This window comes from Schistocerca americana, chromosome 6 (genome assembly GCF_021461395.2).
Source record: "Schistocerca americana isolate TAMUIC-IGC-003095 chromosome 6, iqSchAmer2.1, whole genome shotgun sequence".
Classification (NCBI taxonomy): Eukaryota; Metazoa; Arthropoda; class Insecta; order Orthoptera; family Acrididae; genus Schistocerca; species Schistocerca americana.
The window spans coordinates 434,974,213-435,000,281 of NC_060124.1; the positions used below are offsets into that span (position 1 = coordinate 434,974,213).

Sequence of the window (26,069 nt, forward strand, 5' to 3'; positions counted from 1 at the left end):
TTCATCACACTGACTAGAAATTTTGTCCACATCATCTTGTACCTCCCTACAGTATTCTTTAGTGCGATTTCCAGCTCGAATTCGATGAGAAATGGCATAATTTTAGTGTGATATTTACAGTGCACTGTAGCACATGAACACTTCATAATTGGCCTCCACTGGTGTTACTGACTGTGAAAAATTTTTACTGGAAGGGTTTTTAACAGAATCTATCTTAAAATCACAAGCAAGCGTCATTTCTTTGTTTTGTTCTTACGTAGGTCAGTAGAGATTCAAGATGATTTATGAAAAGATTAAAATTACTTGCAGATGCTTGGTATACACTTACTAATATGAATGATTTATCATGAAATTTTAGTTCTGTCGCACATTGTTCCATATACTGCTCAGGGCAAAATTTATGGATGTCTATATTCTTAAATTTATGACAATTTTGATGAATATGGCAAATCCTCCATTCTCTATTCCTGCTCTACAAAAGTGAGATAGTAACCTAAATACTGTAATACTTAACAGATCTATACCAGTGATCACACATGCAGAGGGGCACATATGTAAGCTGAATTTGATGACTCTTAAGTCATCAGGGCAGATAACTAGTTCAATAATTTCTTTTATCTTAGTCCTCAAATATTCTGAAGCAATTTCACATCAACTGAAATAAAATTGGATGGAAATAAAATTCCTGTTGAGTGATGTAAAATTTTAACCAACAGCTGTTTGTACTGACGCAATATGCCAGAATTGTGTTGTTTAGTTTCTTTCTCAAACAGAAGGTTTCTTGCTGTCCTAACCCCCATTCAAACTTTATTTCTTTCTGTCCTTTCTGTTCTAGAAAAGGTAGTGTTCTGACACATGTAATCACTGGCATTTTACCACTCATAACACTGTCTCACCCATTTAAATGTTCTGCTATTAATCTCATGCCTAGTATGAATATAAACCCATTTACCAACAGAATCAACATTAACCATAGCGATATTTGACGCTGTACCTGACATAAGCAGCCCATTTCAACTCCAAATCAATTCTCCACACTGAAGGGTACAAATAAGGTCAGTCATCATGTCTCAGATCAGATACAAGCTCACCATTGCCATGTCTCCATGCTGTGCCATCTTTACCAGATCACACACTATATTGTATACAGGATCTCTGTCAATGCTGTTGCCCAGCCCACCCACTGTAGTCACAGAGTCTTCCTTGCTGAAGTTTTCACAAAGTATTCTTAAATCCTCTACCACTTGCTCCAGACCAGCACTATGATAAACAAAATGGCGACCTGGTATTCTGATCCTAATTCATCAAGCAAAAGTTGGCCCACACCTCTAGTATTAAAACTACGTAACAACAGAAGTTTCTTTCTCTTTCCTAACTTACCTGCATCCTTACTTTTCAACTTACTGCTGAGAGTTTGTTGTGTCCTGTTTATATCTACATCTGTCTGAGGCTCATCAGTTTCTAGCTGAAGCAACAGCTTAAACTTTATTTTTCATGTTCACCACAAAGCAGTTGGGTGAAGTACTATGCCTGTTCCCTATGTTTTCTGTTGCAATTTCTCAACTGTCTTTACCTTTATCCCTCCTTAAACTATCCAGTCCTTCCCCATCCTTCTCTAATTCAGGTTGAAGCTCAGAATTTTCCCCTTCCTATTCCAATAATTTCCTACAACTTTCCCCCTCCTATTCCACAAAACTTCTATCTCTAATACGTATCCTACAAAACAATTGCAAAGCCTCATTTACTTCCCCAATTTCCATGCCACCACAGTCACCTCAGTAGAAAAAACTAAAGCACCCACCACACCAAACCCAGGAGCAAACAATTTTACGGGAAGTCAGGCACTTTTAAACTCATGATAAAAATAATATTTTGGTGAGGAAAAAATCAATTAAATTACTGATAAATGAGAAAACACATTTACAAAAATGTAGTCTATATGTAAATAAATGTACACAAATGACTAGTGAAAAGTTCCTGGATCATAAAACTTAAATTTATGCCTTGTCCCAGAAATATGAACAAAACAACTGAAGGGATACACTCTACTTAAATCCCAGGAATTAAATGCTAGATTATGTGCAAAAGGATATCCCAGAAACCTAGACTTGACTATGGACAAACTTTTTCAACTGTTGTTAGGTATAAATCACTTCATATTCGTTCAACTTTGGCTTGAATGTATGATATGGACATGAGACAATTTGATGTGAAAACTGCCTTTCTCAATGGCGATTTGCAAGAAGATACTTTCGTGAAACAGCCCAAGGGTTTCAATAGTGATAATGTAATCTCAGTGTGCAAATTAAAGAAAAGCCGTTATGGAGTCAAACAGTCTCCTCAATTTGAAATTAAAAAACTGTTCAGTTTATAAAGTTTTTTTTAATTTCAAACAGCTTTATTCAGACAATTGTGTGTTTCATGCTCAAGTTGATGGTCAAGAAGTGTTTAGCTATTTTTGTTGGTGACAGATTAATTCAGACTGAATCAACCACAGCTATAAATAAAATACTAGAAGAATCCTTGATTAATTTTGAAATTTTGGTTGATGATCCCAGTTACATTGTAGAGTCGGAAATCAGGTGAGACTGTGAAAATAAAGAATCATTTATCAGTCAAGAGGGTTGTATTAGTTGCTCTTAGAAAAAATGAGCATTAACAACTGTAAACTTAATGCAACAATAATTGATTACAGTTCACAATTCACTTGGGAGAGTGTCCAGGTAATGAAGACAGCAAATCTACGGAAAATGTTCCATTTCATGAGGCTGCAGATGGTCTGACATTTGTTTCTACAGTGACAAGACATATTATAATGTTTTCTGTCGGTCAAGTAGTTGGTTTCTCAAGAACCTTAGACCTCAGCTTTGGACTGCTGTTAAACACATCCTAAATATCTTCAATGTGAAGGTAGTAAACACAGTAGCACCAATCTTAAACCTCATATATACTCAGATTCTACTTTTGTAGGAGATACAGATACTGGTTCAACAACGGGTTATGTCAGTATATTAACCAGTGGCGCTGTTACCTGGACGTATCACAGGCAAAAATATGTCACCAGTCTACATCAAAAGTAGAGTACGTTCCACCATCTGATGCAGATGCTGAAACAAAGTGGCTTTGAACATTCCTGCTGTCAGCAACGAACACGCAACTCAACTCTTTAGAGACAAGCAGAGCACATTGCAACTGTTAAGAAATAATGAAGGTCAGAAAAGGACTAAACACATAGAAATAAGGTTTCATTACATTTGTGAAACGATAAATGGTGGTTCAAGTCTTGTAGTAAATCAGAAGATCAGCTGGCACACATGTGTATAAAAGTACTTTTCAAAGCGAAGCTGTAAACTAACAGTAGATCATTATCAACTGTGCCTTCAAAATTGGCTAACAAGTGTGGGAGTGTTACGTAGTATGGCTTGTTGTGCTGCTTATTTATGATGCCTGTGTGCAGGTGAATGTTACCTTATCAGTGCATTTACATTTTTGTTGCTTCCAACTAAAAAGCAATCTTTTATTCCTCCGTGTACTTTCCGTCTTTTCATTATTGTTAATGGAATCTGTATGGTGTCTTGTATTTGAACTGCCTGCTTCTTCATTCAAGTAATAAAACTTATTCACCCAAATTGTAACAATTTGACTATAGTCCACCCAACGTTTACGAACCACAGGAAATTACAAACAAGTATTCTGATTAGCTAGCAACAACCAATTCATGATTCATCATGTTCACTTCCAGCCATTCATCACGACAAAGGTTACCAACTACAGCAAGTAATGGAAGAACCTGACACACTATAAGTGCATTTTTACTGCAATATTCCCAATAATGCATTTCTGTGACTCTTCCATGAGGTCATCACTGCAACAAGCTCATCATCTTCAACATTTAAAAATAGTATGCATCATGCACTTACACAACACAGCTAACAACATATTCATCAGTTTTTCCTCCATTCTAAATCGCTCAAAGAATTTTAAGATCCATGAACCTCTTGGAATCTTAAAAACTAATGGATTTCGCCACTAATGCCCAGGTAAGATACACTAAAACTATGATTGGCATTATCATAATTTAAGCTCATAATTCTGTCTACAGAAAATTCAAAGCAATGTTTCGTGTCCATTGATTCACCTCATGGCCAGACCCAACTTCCACATCCCTTTCAGACCATTTATGCACAATTGTATGGGTACATTTTTTAGTAGACTACAGCGACATCCGTTGAGATCTGGTCTACACAATAGTGCAAGTTTCAGAGGGTGCACGACAGTTCATTTTAGTTAGTATTTCGTCCACTAAGCTGTGCTGTGTGGCAGTTCGTTTAAAGTTCTCTGACAATGGTGGCCTTGAGATGACATTGGAGGTATTGTTAACTTTTATTTTGTTCTACTTGTTTTCATAGTGCATAAAAATCTAGAAGTGTAGTTGAACGATGAATGTATCCAATGCAATGCATAAAGACCATTTGTTCAACACGATTCCCACATTAGATGCTTTGATAATCAAAGTAACACAATTGTGTGGTTTAGGCTTTTACTCAATTTTTTTTTTTTTTTTTTTGTTGAGGTTAATAGGTGTCCCTCTTTCTAGATACACTGACAGACGCAGACACTGAATTCCTTCTAGCCCAATCAGATGTGGAGGATATTAGCAGTGATGATGACATTGTTGATGAATCCTGGATGGCATCACCTAAGAAGAAAATTGCTGAATGTAGAAGCTCATCTGATGAATCTGATGACTCAGAGGAGCAGCCCCTACTTCAGAGCCAGCAGGTAGAAAATTTAAGTGAAAGACAAGAGCAAATACAAAATGAGCAGGTACCATAGTGTGCACAACAACTGAATTTTGTGACAGCGAGAAAACATTTGTGGAAACATCCTTTTTATTCACAAGTCCCTCCAATATCTGATATTTTCCATGCATCGTCAATGACTCCTATGAAGTTATTTCCTGACAATTTTTTCGAGCTTACATCCACATACACAAAAATGTAGGCCTATCATATATCTAAAACATGGCATGTTTTGAGTGTTACCACACAGGAAGTAAAAAATGTTTTTGGACCACTCATTCTAATGGGTAATACCAAATTCCCACGTATGAGAATGTATTGGCAACATGGATTTCACCTTCTGTTAACAGCAGACTTGCAGTTGTTGGTACAAATTATTTTCCACAAGGGAACATGAAGACTGCTCTCTGAAAGGTTCAACTTGCAGTAGACTTCGTGAGGAATGCCTGTGTCAAATTGCCTCGCCCCAGAGGAGGCCATTACTCTATCGATGAGCAGATGATACTTTTTTCTGTTTGTTGTTCCTTGAAGCAATATGTACCAAACAAACCACACCCACAAGGTTTAAAAATTTTGTTTTGGCAATGAGCAAAGGAGGGTCTAGTATTGTGCTTCGACTGATTCAAACACTAGAGAGAGATTCTTATCTGTTCTTTGACAGATATTTCACAACCATTCCACTGTTGGAAATCCTGTGAGAAAAGGAATTTATGGAACAGGAAAAATCATGTGTAATAGAATTAGAGATGTGAACCTGACTGAAGAGAAAAAATTGAAAAGATGTGACATGCAAGAATTCTGCAGCGGTGACAACAATGCTGTCATCATTCAATGGAAAAAAACAAAATCAATGGCATCAAACTGTTTTGTATGTACTCCAGTTACAAATGTAGAACTGTGGAGCAAAAAGGAAAAAGTTTATGTCAATGTTCCCTGTCTATCTGTTGTTACAAAGTATATTATGAGCAAGGGAGGCGCTGACATTTGTGATCAGATGATGGAAGTCTACAGAACATTTTTAAAAATAAGGAAATGGACTCTGAAACTCACAATTCATCCAATAGACCTTGCTTGCATCAATTCCTGGACAGAATACAACGGAGTTTGTAAAGTTGCTGGAGTACTTGCGAAGAATAAACTTGATCTTTTTTTGGTTTCAGAATGGCTCTTAAAAAAAAAAAAAAACACTTGTTCTCTGCTAAACAAAGTCCTTCCACAGAAAATCCTGATAATGGTGCAGTGTAGGTTCCTGAGGAAAAGTACTGACCTGATGATCAGCATTGTTTGGACAGAAGACTCGATGTCTTGAGTAAGCTAGGCTTACTTATTTCTGAAAATTATTACAGATTAAGCCTGACACTCACATTTGTGTGGATCCAAACTTTTTGGGGAAAAAATTTAAGTATAGACATTCTACTGGATTTTCCCGCATTAGCTAATTATTTTAAGCAAGGCACTCAAAATTCATTCAGTTTCTACAAATAGTTTTCTTTCAGGTCTGAAAGGGTTAAGTAGTGAACTGTGTGTCTACAACCTGTACGTAAATTCCTGTACAGAGGAGACAGTCTCTTGCTCAGCAGTAGTAATATGTTGACAAATCCATTATTAGGTGCATTCAGTAAGTGATAACAACTTGTAAATGGTACTCCATCATGCACTATTGTGACAACAGTATAGTTGCATAATGTAATTTGTGTATGACACTCATCTACATCAATACTAAAACTAAATTCCGTCCGAACAGGCCTTGGAAGGCCCAATGGTACCGACCGGCTGCCATGTCATCCTCAGCCCTCAGGTGTCAATGGATGCGGATATGGAGAGGCATGTGGTCAACACACCACTCTCCCGGCCATATGTCAGTTTACGAGACTGGAGCCGCTACTTCTCAATCAAGTAGCTCCTCAGTTTGCCTCACGAAGGCTGAGTGCACCCAGCTTGCCAACAGCACTCGGTAGACTGGATGGTCACCCATCCAAATGCTAGCCCACCCCAACAGCGGTTAACTTTGGTGATCTGATGGGGACCAGTGTTACCACTACAGCAAGGCCGTTGGCTTCTACATTAATACTGCATAACATAAATTATTGGATGACAGTTTGGTTACCGAAAGAGGTATGTAATTTGAATTAAAAACCAGTGTGGCCTTTCTACGTTGGACGCACTACATCGTGTTGTACTATATACCAAAATACAATACTGGTAAAGTTCTGTATGCAATACCCAAATCCACAGGATTAGACCTGCAGTAAAAAACGGTACAATATATAGTTCCTTAATTTAACTAGAGTTGGGCATATCGAGTAATAGACCTCAACAAGAACAATTTTCGAATGGCTAAATTGTAAGTCCAATATATAAAAATGTAAAAACTCAAAAACTAAGAGTTTCACGACATAATTTGATTTTATTCCTTTTACGTAGTATGGACGTTACAAATCAGCTATTCGAGAATAGTGATATATACATATAGGCCTAGCTAACAAACTGCTTCTAACAATCAAGAATTATCACTTGCTGTTTCCAGTGTGAATGTAACTCTCACCGCAAACTGTACTTTTAAGAAGGCGTCCGCATGCGTAGATACCACGGAAACAGTGAGTAAAAACGGGGAGTCCGCTGCAAACTGTCACTGCGACTTTGACATTCAGATATGGATTTTGCGCCGGTCTTCAGCGGCAAAAAACAGGAATAAAGAACAAATGTTCAAGATGTATATGAAAGAAATGTTATATGTGGTACCAAAACTAAGTTTTCTTAGTTGTTAACGTACTAAAGGTATAAAGAACCAATTATTAACACACTTCCACCTGAGCAAATGAGGCTCGACAGAAATGACAGCTTGTGAAAGTTTCTTCGGCTTTCGCTTCACAACACTGTTGCAAGGTACTCAGTATACACTGTTTAAAAATATACAAACTGTCAATACCTTAACCGAACTAAGCAAAGCATTTTAACCGCGAGTGTCGTCACTTAGCAAACAATCCACCACCGCTGAATGTCAAACCTTCTGCAAGCGGCTTGATTTTTTTTATTATCGTTGGGTATTATCCACCTATCTTTGGAAACGACACTGCGAGACCGATTATAAATACACATAGTTAAACTACATTGTCTATTTGTCCAGTACCCGTAACAATTTTCTCACAATATATGTAATTAATCTTTCTTCAGAGTAATTGCTCGACTTGAGTTTGAAAATGAATAGTAAATATGAACAGTAGCGATGAAAAATGTTTTCTCTGAAACGTAACATGTGTAGTGTGAGCTGTAGTCTTTGCATGTGTACTGGAACTACATGCCAAGCCAGCCAAGGTGTTTTGTTATTTCTAAACACGAAGGGGAGTTTGTTTATTTTTGTTGTTAGTGGTCAAGGTTTCAGTGATTCAACTAACTAGTGAATTTGAAAGTACCATGACGTACAATCAGTGTTTGTTGTACGTAACTTCAGATAAAAGTTTTACACAAAACTTAAATTTTGTTGAAGCATGCAGCCACGAATGTCACCGTGTTTGTGTTTAATTGTGACAACATGTGATACGTCAGGGAATAAAGTGCTGTAGATCATAATTCTTATGATGTAAAACATACTACCGGCTATAATTTCAAACTGAATATGTTTCATGTTAGCCAGAATAAGCGTCAGATGCGGACGATTACGATCGTTTCGCATGCACTACTATTCATGGTTCTTAGTGTAAGAGCCGATGAAAGTAGTTACACAAAGGTAAATAGTGCAGTCTATTGCAGAATATGCAGCGGCACGACTTGTCACATATTAGTAACTTGCTTAAGGTACTAACAGAGATGTTTGTTTACCTCTTGTAGATCACCAACACTGATTTGATCAAAGAAGCAGATGATTCGCTCCTACTTTTGTCGACGCTAGACGGTTCGTTTATTGGAATAAGTCAGCGAACAGGAATGGTGAAATGGCAAATTAAAGACGGTAAGCATTCTTTTCCATAAGATGTCGCCCTTCTCCCATTCCCTTCACATACCAATTGCAGTAAGAATGAGTGCTTGAATGCATTTGTGCCTGCTGTAGTTAATCTAGTCATGTCTTCGCAATCCGTATGGTAGCATTACGTAGAGATTTGTAATAGGCGGTCCAGTCACATTAATGCGACAAATACCCATGTTTGACCTCAATGTGCGTCAACGACTCACAGAGTTAGGTGGCAGCTCTAGCAGTGGAGGGTATATAAAATCATGCCAGAAAGCAGTGCATTCATCTTCATTCAGAAACAGAGCGATTTGTCTGATGTTGAAAAGTCGTGATCCTTGGCTTTCGAGCCAGTGGTGGAATCATTTCATAAACTGCTAAGTTTGTAAGCTGTTCTTATTCTGCTGTGGTTAAAGCAGCTTATACCATGCAAGGCAAAATGGCCCATTCCAAAACCAGCACCATGGACCATAGATGACAGGGGTAAACAGTGGCTACGTAGATACGTATGGGTGAATTAACCTGCAGCTCTTGAGCAACAGGCTGCCCAGATTTTTTTATGCTCTATCGGACAGGTGACAATTGGCGTGCAAGGCCCTGCAACAATTGGCAGAAAGGTTGAGGCTGGAAAAGGGAGCGTTATGGTCTGCGGAATGTTTTTTGTGCCACTCCCAGGTGACCTCGTCAATCTGGAAGGTGCAATAGAGCTACACAAATATGGCTTTGTCTTAGGGGATCACGTCCACCTCTATGTATCACATGATTTTTGTCAGCATGATGGCACCTATCAGCAGGACAATGCAACATGTCATACAGCTTCCAGTGTATGTGTGTGGTTCCAAGTGCACCCTCATCCATGAAACCAGCTGGCCCCAGCACTGGAGTCGGCATGTCTTCACATCCTTGTTGGTACCTTCCAGAGTGTCATTGACACTTCCTGCATATCCATGCTGTGAAAGGTTGCTGTTTCGTTTATGACAGGTGATGACATTAATATGACCAGTTTCTATATATTCCTAGATTCAATGCTTAAAGAATGTTTTCACAGAATAGTTTGTCTATCTTCAAGTGTGTGCCAGTTCTGTTCTTTCAGCATTGTCTCCCACAGATTGAACAAACCTGTGAACGTCTGTGCTGTTTGGTATGTGTTCTATAACTTGTGCAGTATTCCAGGATGTATCACATGAATGTTTTGTGTGCAGGCTCCTTTGTAGACTGCTTGCACTGTCCTAGTATTTTACCAGTGAACTGCATTCTGCCATCTGCTTTACCTACTACTGAGACTGTGTGTTTGTTCCGTTTCATATCTCTACAAATTATAACTTCCAGGTATTTGTATGAATTGACTGATTCCAGCTGTGATTCATTGATACTATAATCATAGGATACCGTGTGTTCTCATTTCGTAAAATGCTGAGTTTTACAGTTCTGAACGTTTAAAGCAAGTTGCCAATCTTTTCACCACCCTGAAATGAAGAGCTGACTAAATATTTGTGCAACACTACTTCATTTTAGATAACTGCAGCGAGTGTGAAAATTCTGAGGTTACTATTAAGATGGTCTGCAAGAACATTTAGAGATGCAAGATCTTTCAAAAACCTTCCAGAAATCATAAATATGAAATAATAAATAATCACTGGTAGCTGGATTTGAACCATAGTATGCCAGGCAGTGGTGCTAACCACTACACCATGCTGATGGCACCAGAGCTTGCAGTATTATTCTCTCTCCTGGAGATATAGCACATTGGAGCCAGCTACAGCGCCTTAAATGTAGATCTCATCACTAGTCCTCACTGGTGGACCCTCGCATTCTGTTTATTTTTTTAAACCCTCTTTGCTATGTTGACCATTAAAGGTACTCCCTCCCATCGAAGCTTCGCAATTGTCAAGTGGGTCTTGTGTTTCCTTGAAACTCCCATTGTTGACCTGCGTCTCTGGAGTGTAGTTGGGATTCATACAGAGGACTTGGATAATGTCTCTTCGCTTTTGCCTTCTTGATGAAATGTCATAATCCTCAACTTTATATATGACATCTTACAAGCAGTGAATGACATGGGAAGGCACAAAGTAGCACTTTAGTAACTCTTTTGACAGTTCCACTTTCCACAAAAAATTAATACCAAGTCTATTGGGCTGTAACTCGCAGAACAGTGCTTGGCCTTATAGTGCTCTCAGTCTTTGTTCTGAGCATATAGGGTCGATATGTGAGCCAGCTTCCTTGTGTCTCTGGTCCTGGTGACGAGGTGCTCACATAGTCATCCTAAGAATCGTACGTTTGAAATGGGAACTGTGTATCCTTTGTCGTTTTGGCCTTGTAACACTGGAGAAGAAAGAATTGTGTGAAAGCTGTAGTTTCTTGCTTCACTATGTTGTTTCAGCATACATCAATAGCATATATGCCAACACTTATAAAAAGCATTTTGTGAGGCCATTCACCTGTGGATGGTAGGCATTTGTCAACCCACGAGTGATGTCACAATGGTAAATTGCCTCAGATACTAGTCTTGAGGAAAGTTCTTCCAAGCTTCAAAATGACATCTTCTACAAGGAAATTTGCAACTTCTGGAGCTCTGGCAGTCAGAACTGCTTACAGCGAGTGAGGTACTCTGTGCAGACTGTTACCCATTGATTCCCATTTCTTGACATAGAAAACTTCCCCAAGTGGTCAACTCCAAGTCAGTGGAATGGTGCTGCTGCAGGTGGGATTAGTACCAGATACCACAGAAGTAATTGAACCTTGTGCTTACATTGTTGACATTCCTTACAGTGGGTCTCATAATGTCAAACGGATCATTAAAGACCTGGCCAGTGATACTTGCTTCTGATTTGGTCTAGAATCCCCACATTTCCAAGTGATCAGATGTTGGAGCATCATAAAATTACTTCAGGATCGGTGGCGACAGATAAACAGGGACAAGCAGCCATTTGTACCTCACTGCATCATAGACCCCCTTATGCAATGTTCTGTTTATTAATTGGAATACTCGTTTGGTCGGTTCGTCTTTCTTTAAGACTTCAGTGGTTCTCATGAATGCTGCATCTTCCCTCTGTTCAGCAGCAATGTCATTTAGTGCAGCAATGGCTGACATTTCATCCATGCTTCTGTGTTCCACCGAAGTCCATGTCCTTGTGTTTTCATCCATTTGTGACTCGTACTCTTGAAGCCTCAGTGCCCATCTCATCAGTCAATCTGATGGATCCTTCGGGGTAACCACCTAGCATATAAAATGCTGATCCGTTACAGTGGTGAATGGTTTCCCAAATAAATACTGCTAGAACTTATATAGGTTGACTCTTACACAAAAGATTACAGCAACCAGCCACTTTTTTTCAATGCTATTTATTTATTTAAACAGCACTGTTACTGGTTTCAAACCGATAGGTTCATCTTCAGATGGCTAGTTCACATTTTACATTACATTTCGTGTTTTGTTTCCCCACCTGTCAAAGCTTCCTTGGGGTGGTGATGTCCCACAGCCATGGGCTCAGTATGTCATTTTTTGACAAAATAGCATTCAGCTAGAACTTGTTGATGGCCAAAACAACTGCAAGGCACTATTTCTCAGTTGTGGAGTAGTTCTTCTCTTACTTGGAGAGTAGTCTGAAACATAAGCTATCGCACATTCAGCTCCTTTCTGAGTTTTTACAAGAATTTGTCATATCCCAAAACCACAAGTATTGGTGTGAAGTTCTGTTGTGGCATTCTCACCATACAGTGCTAGAACTGGACAAGATGTTAGTGCCTCCTTAAGGACAAGGAGTGAATGATCTTTCTAGCACCTTATTCCAGAAAAATTGGCTGTCGTGTTGCAGTAGTTGTTGTAAGGGTCATGCCTTGGTATAGAACTCCTTTATGAAACGCAGGTAGTATGAGCTAGTATAAGCACATTCGGAAAAACCTTCTCACATGACAGATGTGCTGAGGAGTCAGAAAATTTGTTTCCACTCTTATTTTCTCTGGATTGTGACAGACAGTGTCACATTCACTAGAAGCCTCAATATTTTCATTTCTTGGGTAATGAGGAGGCACTTTTTCTGTTTCTGTTGGAGACCTGAAGTCTGAACAAACTACAATATGGTTTTCAGGCTGGTTAGATGTTCTTCAAATATCTGTGAAAATATAATTTTTAAAAAAAAATTGTCATCCCATTCAAGATAAATGTTTCTGACAAATTAATACTGACTGTTGCTCAGATGCACCCCTCTTAGATTGAAGAAATGGGAGCCACACTGGGGGATGAGAATGAAGACATTGGTAAGGCATCATGTACTTTGACCATAACATTGAATGTGTGGTCTACATCTGCCAAACTTGCACATGAAACCAATTGATTTGGTGGACTGTACAGACATTGACTTTGCTGGCCCCTTCAAGCAGGCTGTGTGGATACTTCTGGTGGACACTCTCTGTAATTTCCAAATGTTGACAACTACACCAGTGCTCTAATCCAGACACTGAACAATCTTTGCCATCCAGGAAGTACCAAACACCATCCTGCCAAAAAATGGCCCACAGTTCACATTGTCCAAGTGGCGTTCCTTTTCTCAAAGGAACAGCATAACATATATGATCACCACACCATTCTATACTACTTCGTAAGTCCGAAGCAGAGTTGTGGGTCAGAGCATGTAAGATCCAAATGAATAAAATGATGATGACAGTGATCTCTGCAGAAAATCTGACATGCGTTTTTTACTATGTATCAGTCCAACTTTGTATGTGGTCATTTTCTAGCCAAGAAGTTGCATGACACAAGTGCTGGCAATGTACCCTTTGCATTCTCTTGCATCTGATCCAATGAGCCCGGGCTTCACTGCCATGCCTCTATTATTGTGCAGATTCTTTAGTGTGGGCTTGCAAGTACGGCCATATACCAGGATGGACTCAAGGATTTGTCACTGGTCATAAGCGAGTCAAGTGTTTGAGGTAGTGGTTTGACAATATGACTTCAAGCAATATTGAAATCAGTTCTAGCTACAACAAGTAAATTATGTTTCATACCCAACAAGATGTCATCATGGCCCAAGTATTCATTGAAGTCCCACCAATGTGAGCTATGCTTCCCAGCATGCCGAGGTTCAAACTGATACCTCACAGACACTGGCCTACCTACACTCCTCACCTCTACCCCAGGAGAGGCATGGTTGCTGCCTCTTCCACCAGCTTAGGCCCTCTGAGACCACCACAGACAGTAGACTATAGGAATCCACTGAAGGTCAAACCACTGCCCCAGCTGTGGAAGTCCCATCTTCATCAACATAAACCAAGTGAGGTGGCGCAGTTCGAGAGGACGACGCTTAAAACCCGCATTCGACCATCCTGATTTAGGTTTTGTGTGACTTCCCTAAATTGCTTCAGGCAAATGCTGGGGTGGTTCCTTTAAAAGGGCATGGCCGACTTCCTTTCCCATCCTTCCCTAATCTTATGGGACCAATGACCTCATTGTTCGGTCCTCTCCCCCAAATCAACCAACCAACCAACCAACCAACCTATTTCATGATACCTTTGTGAGTATATTTGAAAAAAGTTTCCCTAAGGAAACAGTGAAATGTAATTGTAAGAAACCATATAAAAAGGCATGTCTTACTAAGGGGATAAAAGTATCTTGTAAACAGATTGGGGTAATGGATCGTATAGCTAGGAGGAGTAATGATCCAGAAACAGTGAAACCTTATAAAAACTACTGCAGTGTGTTAAGAAAAGTTATTGAAAAGTCCTCAAGTATGTGCATTATATCTGTGATTGGCACATCTGATAATAAAATTAAAACAATTTGGAATATTGTAAAAAGGAAACAGGGCAACTGAGAGCGCAGGAAAACTGTTTCCATCAAACTCGATGAAAAGTTTGTTAACAAGAAGTCAGAAGTAGAAAAAATTTTAATAATCATTGTTTAAGTGTTGTAGATAAAATAGGATCCAGCTATTCATTAAAAAAAATGCAAGGCAGTATATGGAAGAGGCAGTACCTATGCAATTTGATAAAATTGAAATTCAACCCACCACTCCTACTGAAATTAGGAAAATAAATTCACTCACAAGTAAAAGCTCACATGGAATTGGTGGCATTTCCAACAGAGTACTAAAAGTTTGTTACCAACAGATAAGTAGGATTCTCAGTCACATATGTGACTGAAACAGGACATTTTTCCAGATAGATTGAAATACGCTATTTTTAAAACATTGCATAAAAAAGGGGATAGGTCTGATCGCTAACAGCTGCTGCCCAATCTCACTTCTGACAGCTTTATCCAAAATTTTGAAAAAGTAATGTATTCAAGAGTAGCATGACATATTCATAAAAATGAGGTACTAACAAAATGTCAATTTGGTTTTCAAAAAGGCTTTTCAACAGAAAATGCTATTTATGCTTTCATTGGTCAAATGTTAAATGCATTGAAAACTGAACATCACGCATTGGGCTATTTTGTGATCCCTCAAAAGCTTTTGATTGTGTGAATCATGCAGTTCTTCTAGATAAGCTTAAATATTGTAGTATGAGTTGGACAATGCACAACTGATTTAATCCATATTGAACTGGAAGAATGCAGAAGGTTGAAATTAGCAATACAGATAGTCCTGTAACTGGGCAGGTATCAAGAATGGTATCCCACAGTGTTGAGTCTCGGGTCCCTTATTGTTCTTAATGTATATTGATGATTTGTCACTCTGTACTCATGAAGATGCAAAGCTAGTTCTTTTTGCTGATGACACAAGTATATTAATCACACCCAACAAACAAGAATCAGCCGAGGAAATTGTAAATAACGTCATTCAGAAAATTAATAAGTGGTCCTCTGGAAATGGACTCTCACCAAATTTTGAGAAAATACAATATATACAATTTTGTACAATAAATGGTGTAACGCCATGATAAATATAAACAATGGAAAATCCAGGATGGAATGTAACAAAAAAAGAGAAGGAAAGTTGCTACTCACCATATAGCGGAGATGCTGAGTCACGATAGGCACAACAAAAAGATTCACACAATTAAAACTTTCGCTCATTAAGGCCTTTGTCAGCAGTACGCACACACACACACACACACACACACACACACACACACTCACTCACTCACTCACTCACTCATGTAAACGCAACTACCACATGCTTCGCTTCTGCAGTCCCAGAGAGCTGAAACCTCACTGCGAACAGCAGCACCATCGCATGATGGGAGTGGCGACTGGGTGGGGGTAAGGAGGAGGCTGGGGCGGGGAGGGGGATGGATAGTATGGTGGGAGTGGTGGAAAGTGAAGTGTTGCAGTTTAGACGGAGGGCAGGAGATAAGGTGTGGAGGGGGGAGAGGGTAAGTAGCGGAAAGGAGAGAAATAAAAAGAAATTAAAAGACTGGGCCTGGCAGTGAAATGACACATGTGTAGTGCTGGAATGAGAACAGGAAGGGAGCAGGATGGGTGAGGACAGTGACTAATGAAGGTTGAGGCCAGGAGGGTTATGGGAACATGTATTGCATGGAAAGTTTTCACCTGCACAATTCAGGAAAACTGGTGTTGGTGGTAAGGATCCATATGGCACAGGCTGTGAAGCAGTCATTGAAATGAGGGATATCGTGTTTGGCAGCGTGTTCAGCAACAGGGTGGTCCACTTGTTTTTTGGCCACAGTTTGTTGGTGGCCGTTCATGCAGACAGAAAGCTTGTTGGTTGTCATGCCTACATGGAATGCAGTGCAGAGGTTGCAGCTTAGCTTGTAAATCACATGACTAGTTTCACAGGTAGCCCTGCCTATCATGGGATAGGTAATGTTAGTGACCGGACTGGAGTAGATCGTGGTAGGAGCATGTATGGGACAGGTCTTGCATCTAGGTCTATTACAGGGGTATGAGCCATGAGGTAAGGGATTAGGAGCAGGTGTTGTGTAAGGATGGACAAGTATATTGTGTAGGTTTGGTGGACGGCGGAATACCACTGTAGGAGGGGTGGAAAGGATAGCGGGCGGGACATTTCTCATTTCAGGACACAACGAGAGGTAATTGAAACCCTGGCAGAGAATGTAATTCAGTTGCTCCAGTCCCAGATGGTACTGAGTTACGGGGGAATGCTCCTCTGCGGCCAGACTGTGGGGCTTTGGGAGGTGGTGGGAGACTGGAAAGATAAGGCACGGGAGATTTGTTTTTGTTACAAGGATGGGAGGATAGTTATGGTCAGTGAAGGCTTCAGTGAGACTCTCGGTATATTTTGAGAGGGATTGCTCGTCACCGCAGATGCGATGACCACGGGTGGCTAGGCTTATACGGAAGGGACTTCTTGGTATGGAATGGGTGGCAGATGTCGAAGTGGAGGTATTGCTGCTGGTTAGTAGGTTTGATATGGATGGAGAACTGATGTACCCATCTCTGAGGTGAAGGTCAACATCTAGGAAGGTGGCTTGTTGGGTTGAATAGACTCAAGTGAAGCAAATGGTGGGGAAGTTGTTGACGTTCTGGAAGGATGTGAATAAGGTGTTCTCACCTTCAATCCAAATAGCAAAGATGTCATCAATGAATCTGAACCAGGTGAGGGGTTTAGAATTCTAGGTTTTTAGGAAGGATTCCTATAGGTGGCCCATGAGTAAGTTAGGATAGGATGGTGCCATGCGGGTGCCCATAGCTGTACTGCGGATTTGTTTGTAGGTAATGCCTTCAAAGGAGAAGTATTTGTAGGTGAGGATATAGTTGGTCATGGAGACTAGGAAGGAGGTTGTTGGTTTGGAATCCATAGGGCATCTGGAAAGGTAGTTTTCGATAGCAGTAAGGCTATGGGCATTAGGAATATTAGTGTACAGGGAGGTGGCATCAATAGTGACAAGCAGGGCACCGTGTGGTAAAGGGACAGGAACTGTGGAGAGTCGGTCGAGGAAATTGTTGGTAACTTTTATATAGGAGGATAGGTTCTGGGTAATAGGTTGAAGGTGTTGGTCTAAGAGAGCAGAGATTCTCTCAGTTGGGGCACAGTAACTGGCCACAATGGGCCGTCCTGGGTGGTTGGGTTTATGGACTTTAGGAAGCATGTTGAAGGTGGGAGTGCGGGGACTGGTAGGGGTAAGGAGGGAGATGGATTTTGGGAGAGGTTCTAGGATGGGCCTAAGGATGTGAGTAGTGAATGGAGATCCTGCTGGATTACTGGAATGGGATCACTGTGGCATGGTTTGTAGGTTGAAGTATCTGACAGCTGACGGAGTCCTTCTGCCACGTAATCCTTACAGTTCAAAACAACTGTGGTGGACCCTTTGTCAGCAGGTAGGATTATAAGGTTGGGATCAGTTTTTAGATAGTGGACTGCGTTTCTTTCTGAGGATGTAAGGTTAGTTTGTATGTTGAGGGATTTGGGGAATGATGTTGGGGCAAGGTTTGAGGTTAAGAAATTCTGGAAAGTTAACAAGGGGTGGTTTGGAGGCAGTGAGGGTGGATCACGATTGGATGGAGGGGTGAACTGAGTCAGGCAAGATTCAGTATTGGTCTTTGGTTGAGTCTGATTGGTCGGGTTGGTGGCAAAAACGTTTTTCCACTGTAGGGACCGGGAGAAGGAGAGAAGGTCTTTAACTAGTCCTGCATGGTTGAATTTGAAAGTAGGGCAAAAGTTGAGGCCTTTGGAAAGGACTGATATTTCTGTGGGACTAAGACTTCTGGAGGAAAGGTTCATAACTGTGTTGCGGGTCTGTTTAGGTTCTGGGTTCTGTGTGGTGGTGGGAGGGAATTTTGGAGGGTGGGGTAAGTGTAGTAGGTCTGCGAGACAGGGTTTGTCAGCTATGAGGGGTGTGGGGGAGGTTTGGAGGTTGTTGTAGAAGTGGTGGACAGTGGTACTCAGAGACAGGAGTAGGAAGTGAGTAGAATGGAGAGCTTTTTGAGGTAGTGTTATGCATGTTGCTCAAGTTCCTGCAGGGCAAGAGATTCAATGTGTGTTATAGGTTCCAGGAATTTGGGATTACATAGCAGGAGAATGTTGCAGATTGAGAGAAGGTACTGCAAGGTGGATTGGGCTCGGTTGATATGGTGTGCAAGACTATGTTGGTGAGGGCTAAGGATTGGCGGAATCTGAACAGGTGGAGGCCATTGTGGAAGGAGGGGTGGCAGCCGGAGATAGATAATTTGATGGTAAGGCCATTAGGGGGGATTTCATGAGCCAAGCAGCAACACGGGAACAGTATGTAGGACCGGTATCTGGCAAGGGATAAGGAAACTTTTCTGTATTGACGCAGATGGAAGGAGCAAGGATCCATGGTAGTGCAAAAAATGCGAAAAATTACGTAAAAAAGTAGAATTACATCTGAAAATTTACTCAAAAATACACCCAGAATCCTAAACCTCTCACCTGGTTCAGATTCATTGATGACATCTTTGCTATCTGCATTGAAGGTGAGGATACCTTATTCACATTCCTCCAGAACCTCAACAACTTCTCCACCATTTGCTTCATTTGGTCCTACTCAACCCAACAAGCCACCTTCCTAGATGTTGACCTTCACCTCAGAGATGGGTACATCAGTTCCTCCGTCCATATCAAACCTACTAACACCAGCAATACATCCACTTCGACAGCTGCCACCCATTCCATACCAAGAAGTCCCTTCCGTATAGCCTAGCCACCTGTGGTCGTCGTGCATCTGCAGTGACGAGCAGTCCCTCTCAAAATATACTGAGGATCTCACTGAAGCCTTCGCTGACCGTAACTATCCTCCCATCCTTGTAACAAAAACAAATCTCCCGTGCCTTATCTTTCCAGTCTCCCACCACCTCCCAAAGTCCCACAGTCCGGCCACAGAGAAGCGTTCCCTTCGTAACTCAGTACCATCCGGGACTGGAGCAACTGAATTACATTCTCTGCCAGGGTTTCAATTACCTCTCATCGTGCCCTGAAATGAGAAATGTCCTGCCCCCCTATCCTTCCCACCCCTCCTCCGGTGGTATTCCACCGTCCACCGAACCTACACAGTGCACTCGTCCATCCTTACACAACCCTTGCTCCTAATCCCTTACCTCATGGCTCATACCCCTGTAATAGACCTAGATGCAAGACCTGTCCCATACATCCTCCTACCAGCACCTACTCCAGTTCGGTCACTAACATTACCTATCCCATCAAAGGCACGACAACCAACAAGCTGTCTGTCCGCATGGACAGCCACCGACAACTGTGGCCAATAAACAAGTGGACCACCCTGTTCCTGAACACGCTGCCAGACATGATATCCTTCATCTCAATGTCTGATTCACAGCCTGTGCCATATGGATCCTTCCCACCAACACCAGCTTTTCTGAATTGCGCAGGTGGGAACTTTCCCTGCAATACATCCTATGTTCCCATAACCCTCCTGGCCTCACCTTTCATTAGTCACTGTCCTCACCCATCCTGTTCCCTTCCTGTTCTCATTCCAGCACTACACAGGCGTCATTTCACTGCCAGGCCTAGTCTTCTAATTTCTTTTTATTTCTCTCCTTTCCGCTACTTACCCGCTCCCCCCTCCACATCTTCTCTCCTGCCCTCCGTCTAAACTGCAACACTTCACTTTCCGCCACTCCCACCATACTATCCATCCCCCTCCCCGCCCCAGCCTCCTCCTTACCCCCTTTGTTGTGCCTATCACGACTCAGCATCTCCGCTATATGGTGAGTAGCAACTTTCCTTCTCTGGTATTCTTTCTATGACCAGATGTGTATTGCTAAGGCAGAATATTCAAAATTTCTGGGTGCATGCATTGATAAGAAATTGAATTGGAAGAGACACATTGATGATCTGCTTAAACGGTTACGTTCAGTTACTTATCCTATTAGGGTTATTGTAAATTTTGGTGATAAACATATCAGTAAATTAGCCTACTACACCTATATTCATTCACTGCTTTCTTATGGTGTCATATTTTGGGGCTATTCATCATTAAAAGAAAAAATATGCATTGCACAAAAGCATGTAATCAGAATAATAGCTGGAGCCCACCCAAGATCATCTTGCAGACATTTATTTAAGGAACTTGGGATATTCACAATATCTTAGCCATACATATATTCACTTATCAACTTTGTTATGGATAACCCATCCCAATTCAAAAAAATAAGGGCCGTTCAAAAAGAAATGAGCCTGAGGCATAATTACAAAAACCAGTACCTGTATGTTAGAAGTATTGACCCTAGCTGTTGAGACACTCGTCCCACTGTGACACAAGGTGGTGAATGGCTGTCTCATAAAATTCCCGGGGCTGCAATGTTAAACAGTTCTGCATGTACAGCTGGACATGTTCATCCACACAAGTGCCAGAAAGGTTATGCTTACGTTCTTCTTTGACCACAGTGGCCCCTTTCTGATGCACTTTCTGCAGCACGGGACAACAGTGAATGCCCAGCATTACTCGCAAACCTTGACCACCCTTCGCCAAGTGATCAAATCAGAATGACCAGGCAATTTCACCCGTGGGATCAGTCTGCTCCACGACAATGCAAAGCCTCATATGGCCAACACAGTCCCGACACTCCTGCAGAAATTCAAATGAAAGATTCTCGGCCATCATCCATTCAGTCTGAACCTCTCTCCCTGTGATTATGCCATTTTTGGTCCTCGTAAAAAGGCTCTGACGGGCAAATGATTCACCTCAGATGACAACGTCCAGCTGTTCGTGCAGAACTGGTTAACATCGCAGCCCTGGGAATTTTATGAGACAGCCATTCACTGCTTTGTGTCACAGTGGGACAAGTGTCTCAAAGCCAGGGTTAATACTTCTAAAATACAGGTACTGGTTTCTGTAATCATGCCTCCGGCTCGTTTAGTTTTGAATGCCCCTTATAACAGTGAAGGGCATTACTACAACTTTAGAAGGAAGGATGATCTTCACTATTCAGGGTTAAATCTGACTTTGTCACAGAAAGGGTTAATTATGCTGCTACAAAAATCTTTGGTCATTTGTCAAATAGCATTAAAAGTCTGACAGATAGCCAACCAACATTTAAAAACAAATTAAAAGAATTTCTAATGATAACTCCTTCTACTTAGTAGATGAATTTTTAGACATGAACTGAAAAAAATTAATTATCTTGTGTAAAGAAAACTTATGTTAAAGTGACACGTTCCACATCAGTACGAAATGTTGTGCTCATGCTCTGTGGAACAATTATTAACGTATGTATGTATGAGGCAAGCAAGTTTCTAGACCCTGGACACCACTTATTCCTTACAATTTATCATTTTGCTTTAAATGTGTACAATTATTCCTGGTGAGGTTATGTTATGCCATGACCATAAACTATGCTCAAGGCCAGATGCTGCATGTTGTGGGCATAGATCTTGGTTGCTTTTCGCACAGCTAGCTCTGCGTGGCTCTCTTCAGTGTTAGTGAACAAACAACCTCTTTGTTCATTCCCCAGTCGTACTATTTCAAATGTATACAAAGAAACATTATAAGTCAGAAATAAATCCCACTTGTATGTAGTCTCAGACGAAGGCATAGAAAAATATCCTGGGCAACACCAGATCTCAGCTATTACATATCCGGTTTATTCATTTCAGAATAGATTCCAAAAATATAAATTCCTTTGTGGCAATAAGATGCTATAATGCTTTGTACAGAAGTTACTTAAGCATTGCTACCACTCTGGGCAATCCTTTGGAAACAGGTTTAAATGTATGGATAAAATAAGGGTTCATGCAGTGGAACTGTTTAATGTGAAACTGGGAGAATAGAATGGTACCTCTGGTGGAGAAGAAAGAAAGAAAAAGCAAGACTAGGAATGTTGGTGCCAAAGAAGAAACCGAAAACAGTTATCCAAAGACGGATAACCTTACCGTCCCCCCCCCCCCTCCCCCCACCCCTATGATCCCTCCATGGGTGGTACTTTGCCGATGGACTGGAGGACAAAGATCTTTGTCAATCCTACATAACAGACACCATCACATCAACTTCACCTCCCCCCCCCCCCTCCCCCTCCTGAAAATTGGCTCTAACACCCATCTATGTAAGCCTATGGAGTGTAGCAACAAAAGCAGTAACTTTTGTCCTAGATGCGGACTAAGTTACAAGGACGGCAAATTAGCTATGAGCATCTCTTATGTACTCTTAAATTTGTTATTTAAGTAGTGAGCTTCAATTGACTACCTAAAGTAAGCCAAAGTAACCTAGAAAAATAAACAAATAAATAAAAAATTATATAAACCAAATCATGTTGTTGTTGTTGTTGTTGTTGTGGTCTTCAGTCCTGAGACTGGTTTGATGCAGCCCTCCATGCTACTCTATCCTGTGCAAGCTTCTTCATCTCCCAGTGCCTACTGCAACCTACATCCTTCTGAATCTGCTTAGTGTATTCATCTCTTGGTCTCCCTCTACGTTTTTTACCTTCCACACTGCCCTCCAATACTAAATTGGTGATCCCTTGGTGCCTCAGAACATGTCCTACCAACCGATCCCTTCTTCTAGTCAAGTTGTGCCACAAACTTCTCTTCTCCCCAATCCTATTCAGTACTTCCTCATTAGTTATGTGATCTAGCCATCTAATCTTAAGCATTCTTCTGTAGCACCACATTTTGAAAGCTTCTATTCTCTTCTTGTCCAAACTATTTATTGTCCATGTTTCACTTCCATACATGGCTACACTCCATACCAATACTTTCAGAAACGACTTCCTGACACTTAAGTCTATACTCGATGTTAATAAATTTCTCTTCTACAGAAACGCTTTCCTTGCCATTGCCAGTCTACATTTTATATCCTCTCTACTTCGACTATCATCAGTTATTTTGCTCCCCAAATAGCAAAACTCCTTTACTACTTTAAGTGTCTCATTTCCTAATCTAATTTCTTCAGCATCACCCGACTTAATTCGACTACATTCCATTATCCTTGTTTTGCTTTTGTTGATATTCATCTTATACCCTCGTTTCAAGACACTGTCCATTCCATTCAACTGCTCTTCCAAGTCCTTTGCTGTCTCTGACAGAATTACAATGTCATCGGCGAACCTCAAAGTTTTTATTTCTTCTCCATGGATTTTAATACCTACTCCATATTTTTCTTTTGTTTCCTTTACTGCTTGCTCAATATACAGATTGAACAACATCGGGGAGAGGCTGCAACCCTGTCTCACTCCCTTCCCAACCACTGCTTCCCTTTCGTGTCCCTCAACTCTTATAACTACCATCTGATTTCTGTACAAATTGTAAATAGCCTTTCGCTCCCTGTATTTTACCCCAGCCACCTTCAGAATTTGAAAGAGAGTATTCTAGCCAACATTGTCAAAAGCTTTCTCTAAGTCTACAAATGCTAGAAACGTAGGTTTGCCTTTCTTTAACCTAGCTTCTAAGATAAGTCGTAGGGTCAGTATTGCCTCACGTGTTCCAACATTTCTACGGAATCCAAACTGATCTTCCCCGAGGTCGGTTTCTACTAGTTTTTCCATTCGTCTGTAAAGAATTTGCATTAGTATTTAGCAGCCGTGACTTATTAAACTGATAGTTCGGTAATTTTCACATCTGTCAACACCTGCTTTCTTTGGGATTGGAATTATTATATTCTTCTTGAAGTCTGAGGGTATTTCGCCTGTCTCATACATCTTGCTCACCAGGTGGTAGAGTTTTGTCAGGACTGGCACTCCCAAGGCCATCAGTAGTTCAAATGGAATGTTGTCTACTCCCGGGGCCTTGTTGGACTCAGGTCTTTCAGTGCTCTGTCAAACTCTTCACGCAGTATCATATCTCCCAATTCATCTTCATCTACATCCTCTTCCATTTCCATAATATTGTCCTCAAGTACATCGCCCTTGTATAGACCCTCTATATACTCCTTCCACCTTTCTGCTTTCCCTTCTTTGCTTAGAACTGGGTTTCCATCTGAGCTCTTGATATTCATACAAGTGGTTCTCTTATCTCCAAAAGGTCTCTTTAATTTTCCTGTAGGCAGTATCTATCTTACCCCTAGTGAGATAAGCCTCTACATCCTTACATTTGTCTTCTAGCCATCCCTGCTTAGCCATTTTGCATTTCCTGTTGACCTCATTTTTGAGACGTTCCTAATCGTTTTTGCCTGCTTCATTTTCTGCATTTTTATATTTTCTCGTTTCATCAATTAAAGTCAATATTTCTTCTGTTACCCAAGGATTTCTACTAGCCCTCGTCTTTTTACCCACTTGATCCTCTGCTGCCTTCACTACTTCATCCCTCAAAGCTACCCACTCTTCTTCTACTGTATTTCTTTCCCCCCTCCTTGTCAATTGTTCCCTTATGCTCTCCCTGAAACTCTGTACAACCTCTGCTTTAGTCAGATTATCCAGGTCCCATCTCCTTAAATTACCACCTTTTTGTAGTTTCTTCAGTTTTAATCTACAGTTCATAACCAACAGATTGTGGTCAGAGTCAACATCTGCCCCTGGAAATGTCTTACAATTTAAAACCTGGTTCCTAAATCTCTGTCTTACCATTATATATTCTATCTGAAACCTGTCAGTATCTCCAGGCTTTTTCCATGTATACAACCTTCTTTTATGATTCTTGAACCAAGTGTTAGCTATGATTAAGTTGTGCCCTGTGCAAAATTCTACCAGACGGCTTCCTCTTTCATTTCTTAGCCCCAATCCACATTCACCTACTACGTTTCCTTCTCTCCCTTTTCCTACTGACGAATTCCAGTCACCCATGACTATTAAATTTTAGTCTCCCTTCACTACCTGAATAATTTCTTTTATTTCATCGTACATTTCTTCAATTTCTTCCTCATCTGCAAAGCTAGTCGGCATATAAACTTGTACTACCGTGTTAGGTGTGCGCTTCGTATCTATCTTGATTTTGTGTTTATAACCCTGTAGTCTCCTGACCAAATGTCTTGTTCCTCCTGCCACCGAACTTCACTAATTCCCTCTATATCTAACTTTAACCTATCCATTTCCCTTTTTAAATTTTCTAACCTACCTGCCCGATTAAGGGATCTGACATTCCTCGCTCCGATCCGTAGAACGCCAGTTTTCTTTCTCCTGATAATGACATTCTCTTGAGTAATCCCCACCCGTAGATCCGAATGGGGGACTATTTTACCTCTGGAATATTTTATCCAAGAGGACGCCATCATCATTTAACCACACAGTAAAGCTGCATGCCCTCGGGAAAAATTACGGCTGTAGTTTCCCCTTGCTTTCGGCCATTAACCAAATCATAGGATATACTAAATTAAAAATAATACAAATTCCCTGATACAAAATACGTACCAATAATTAAGATTACCACCCAGGAGAAAAGTGCATAAACTCTTACTAGATTCGTTATTTAATAAATTAAATTTACAAACCCCATTATAATATATACTAAATTATATTCCACAGAATATTCATTCATATTTTGTTCTTGAACAGACAC

The 26,069-nt window shown here is 40.7% G+C and overlaps 2 protein-coding genes across 5 annotated transcripts in view; one reads left to right on the top strand and one right to left on the bottom strand.

Annotated features, from left to right (window-relative positions):
* Positions 1-7,800, bottom strand: part of LOC124619424 (testis-expressed protein 2) — a 323,669-nt gene extending 315,869 nt beyond the window's left edge. The window contains exon 1 of one of the 4 annotated variants that reach the window (XM_047145793.1): positions 7,613-7,800. The gene's annotated coding sequence lies outside the window, so the exon portion shown is untranslated. The other 3 variants (XM_047145794.1, XM_047145797.1, XM_047145796.1) reach the window with 3 other exon arrangements.
* Positions 7,801-8,083: 283 nt separating this feature from the next.
* LOC124619518 (serine/threonine-protein kinase/endoribonuclease IRE1) overlaps positions 8,084-26,069 on the top strand; it is a 143,748-nt gene continuing 125,762 nt past the window's right edge. Inside the window, exons 1-2 of the mRNA XM_047145965.1 lie at positions 8,084-8,529; positions 8,631-8,751. Of these exons, the coding sequence (XP_047001921.1) occupies positions 8,419-8,529; positions 8,631-8,751 (232 nt within the window). The 5' untranslated portion in view covers positions 8,084-8,418. The remainder of the gene's footprint in view (positions 8,530-8,630; positions 8,752-26,069) is intronic.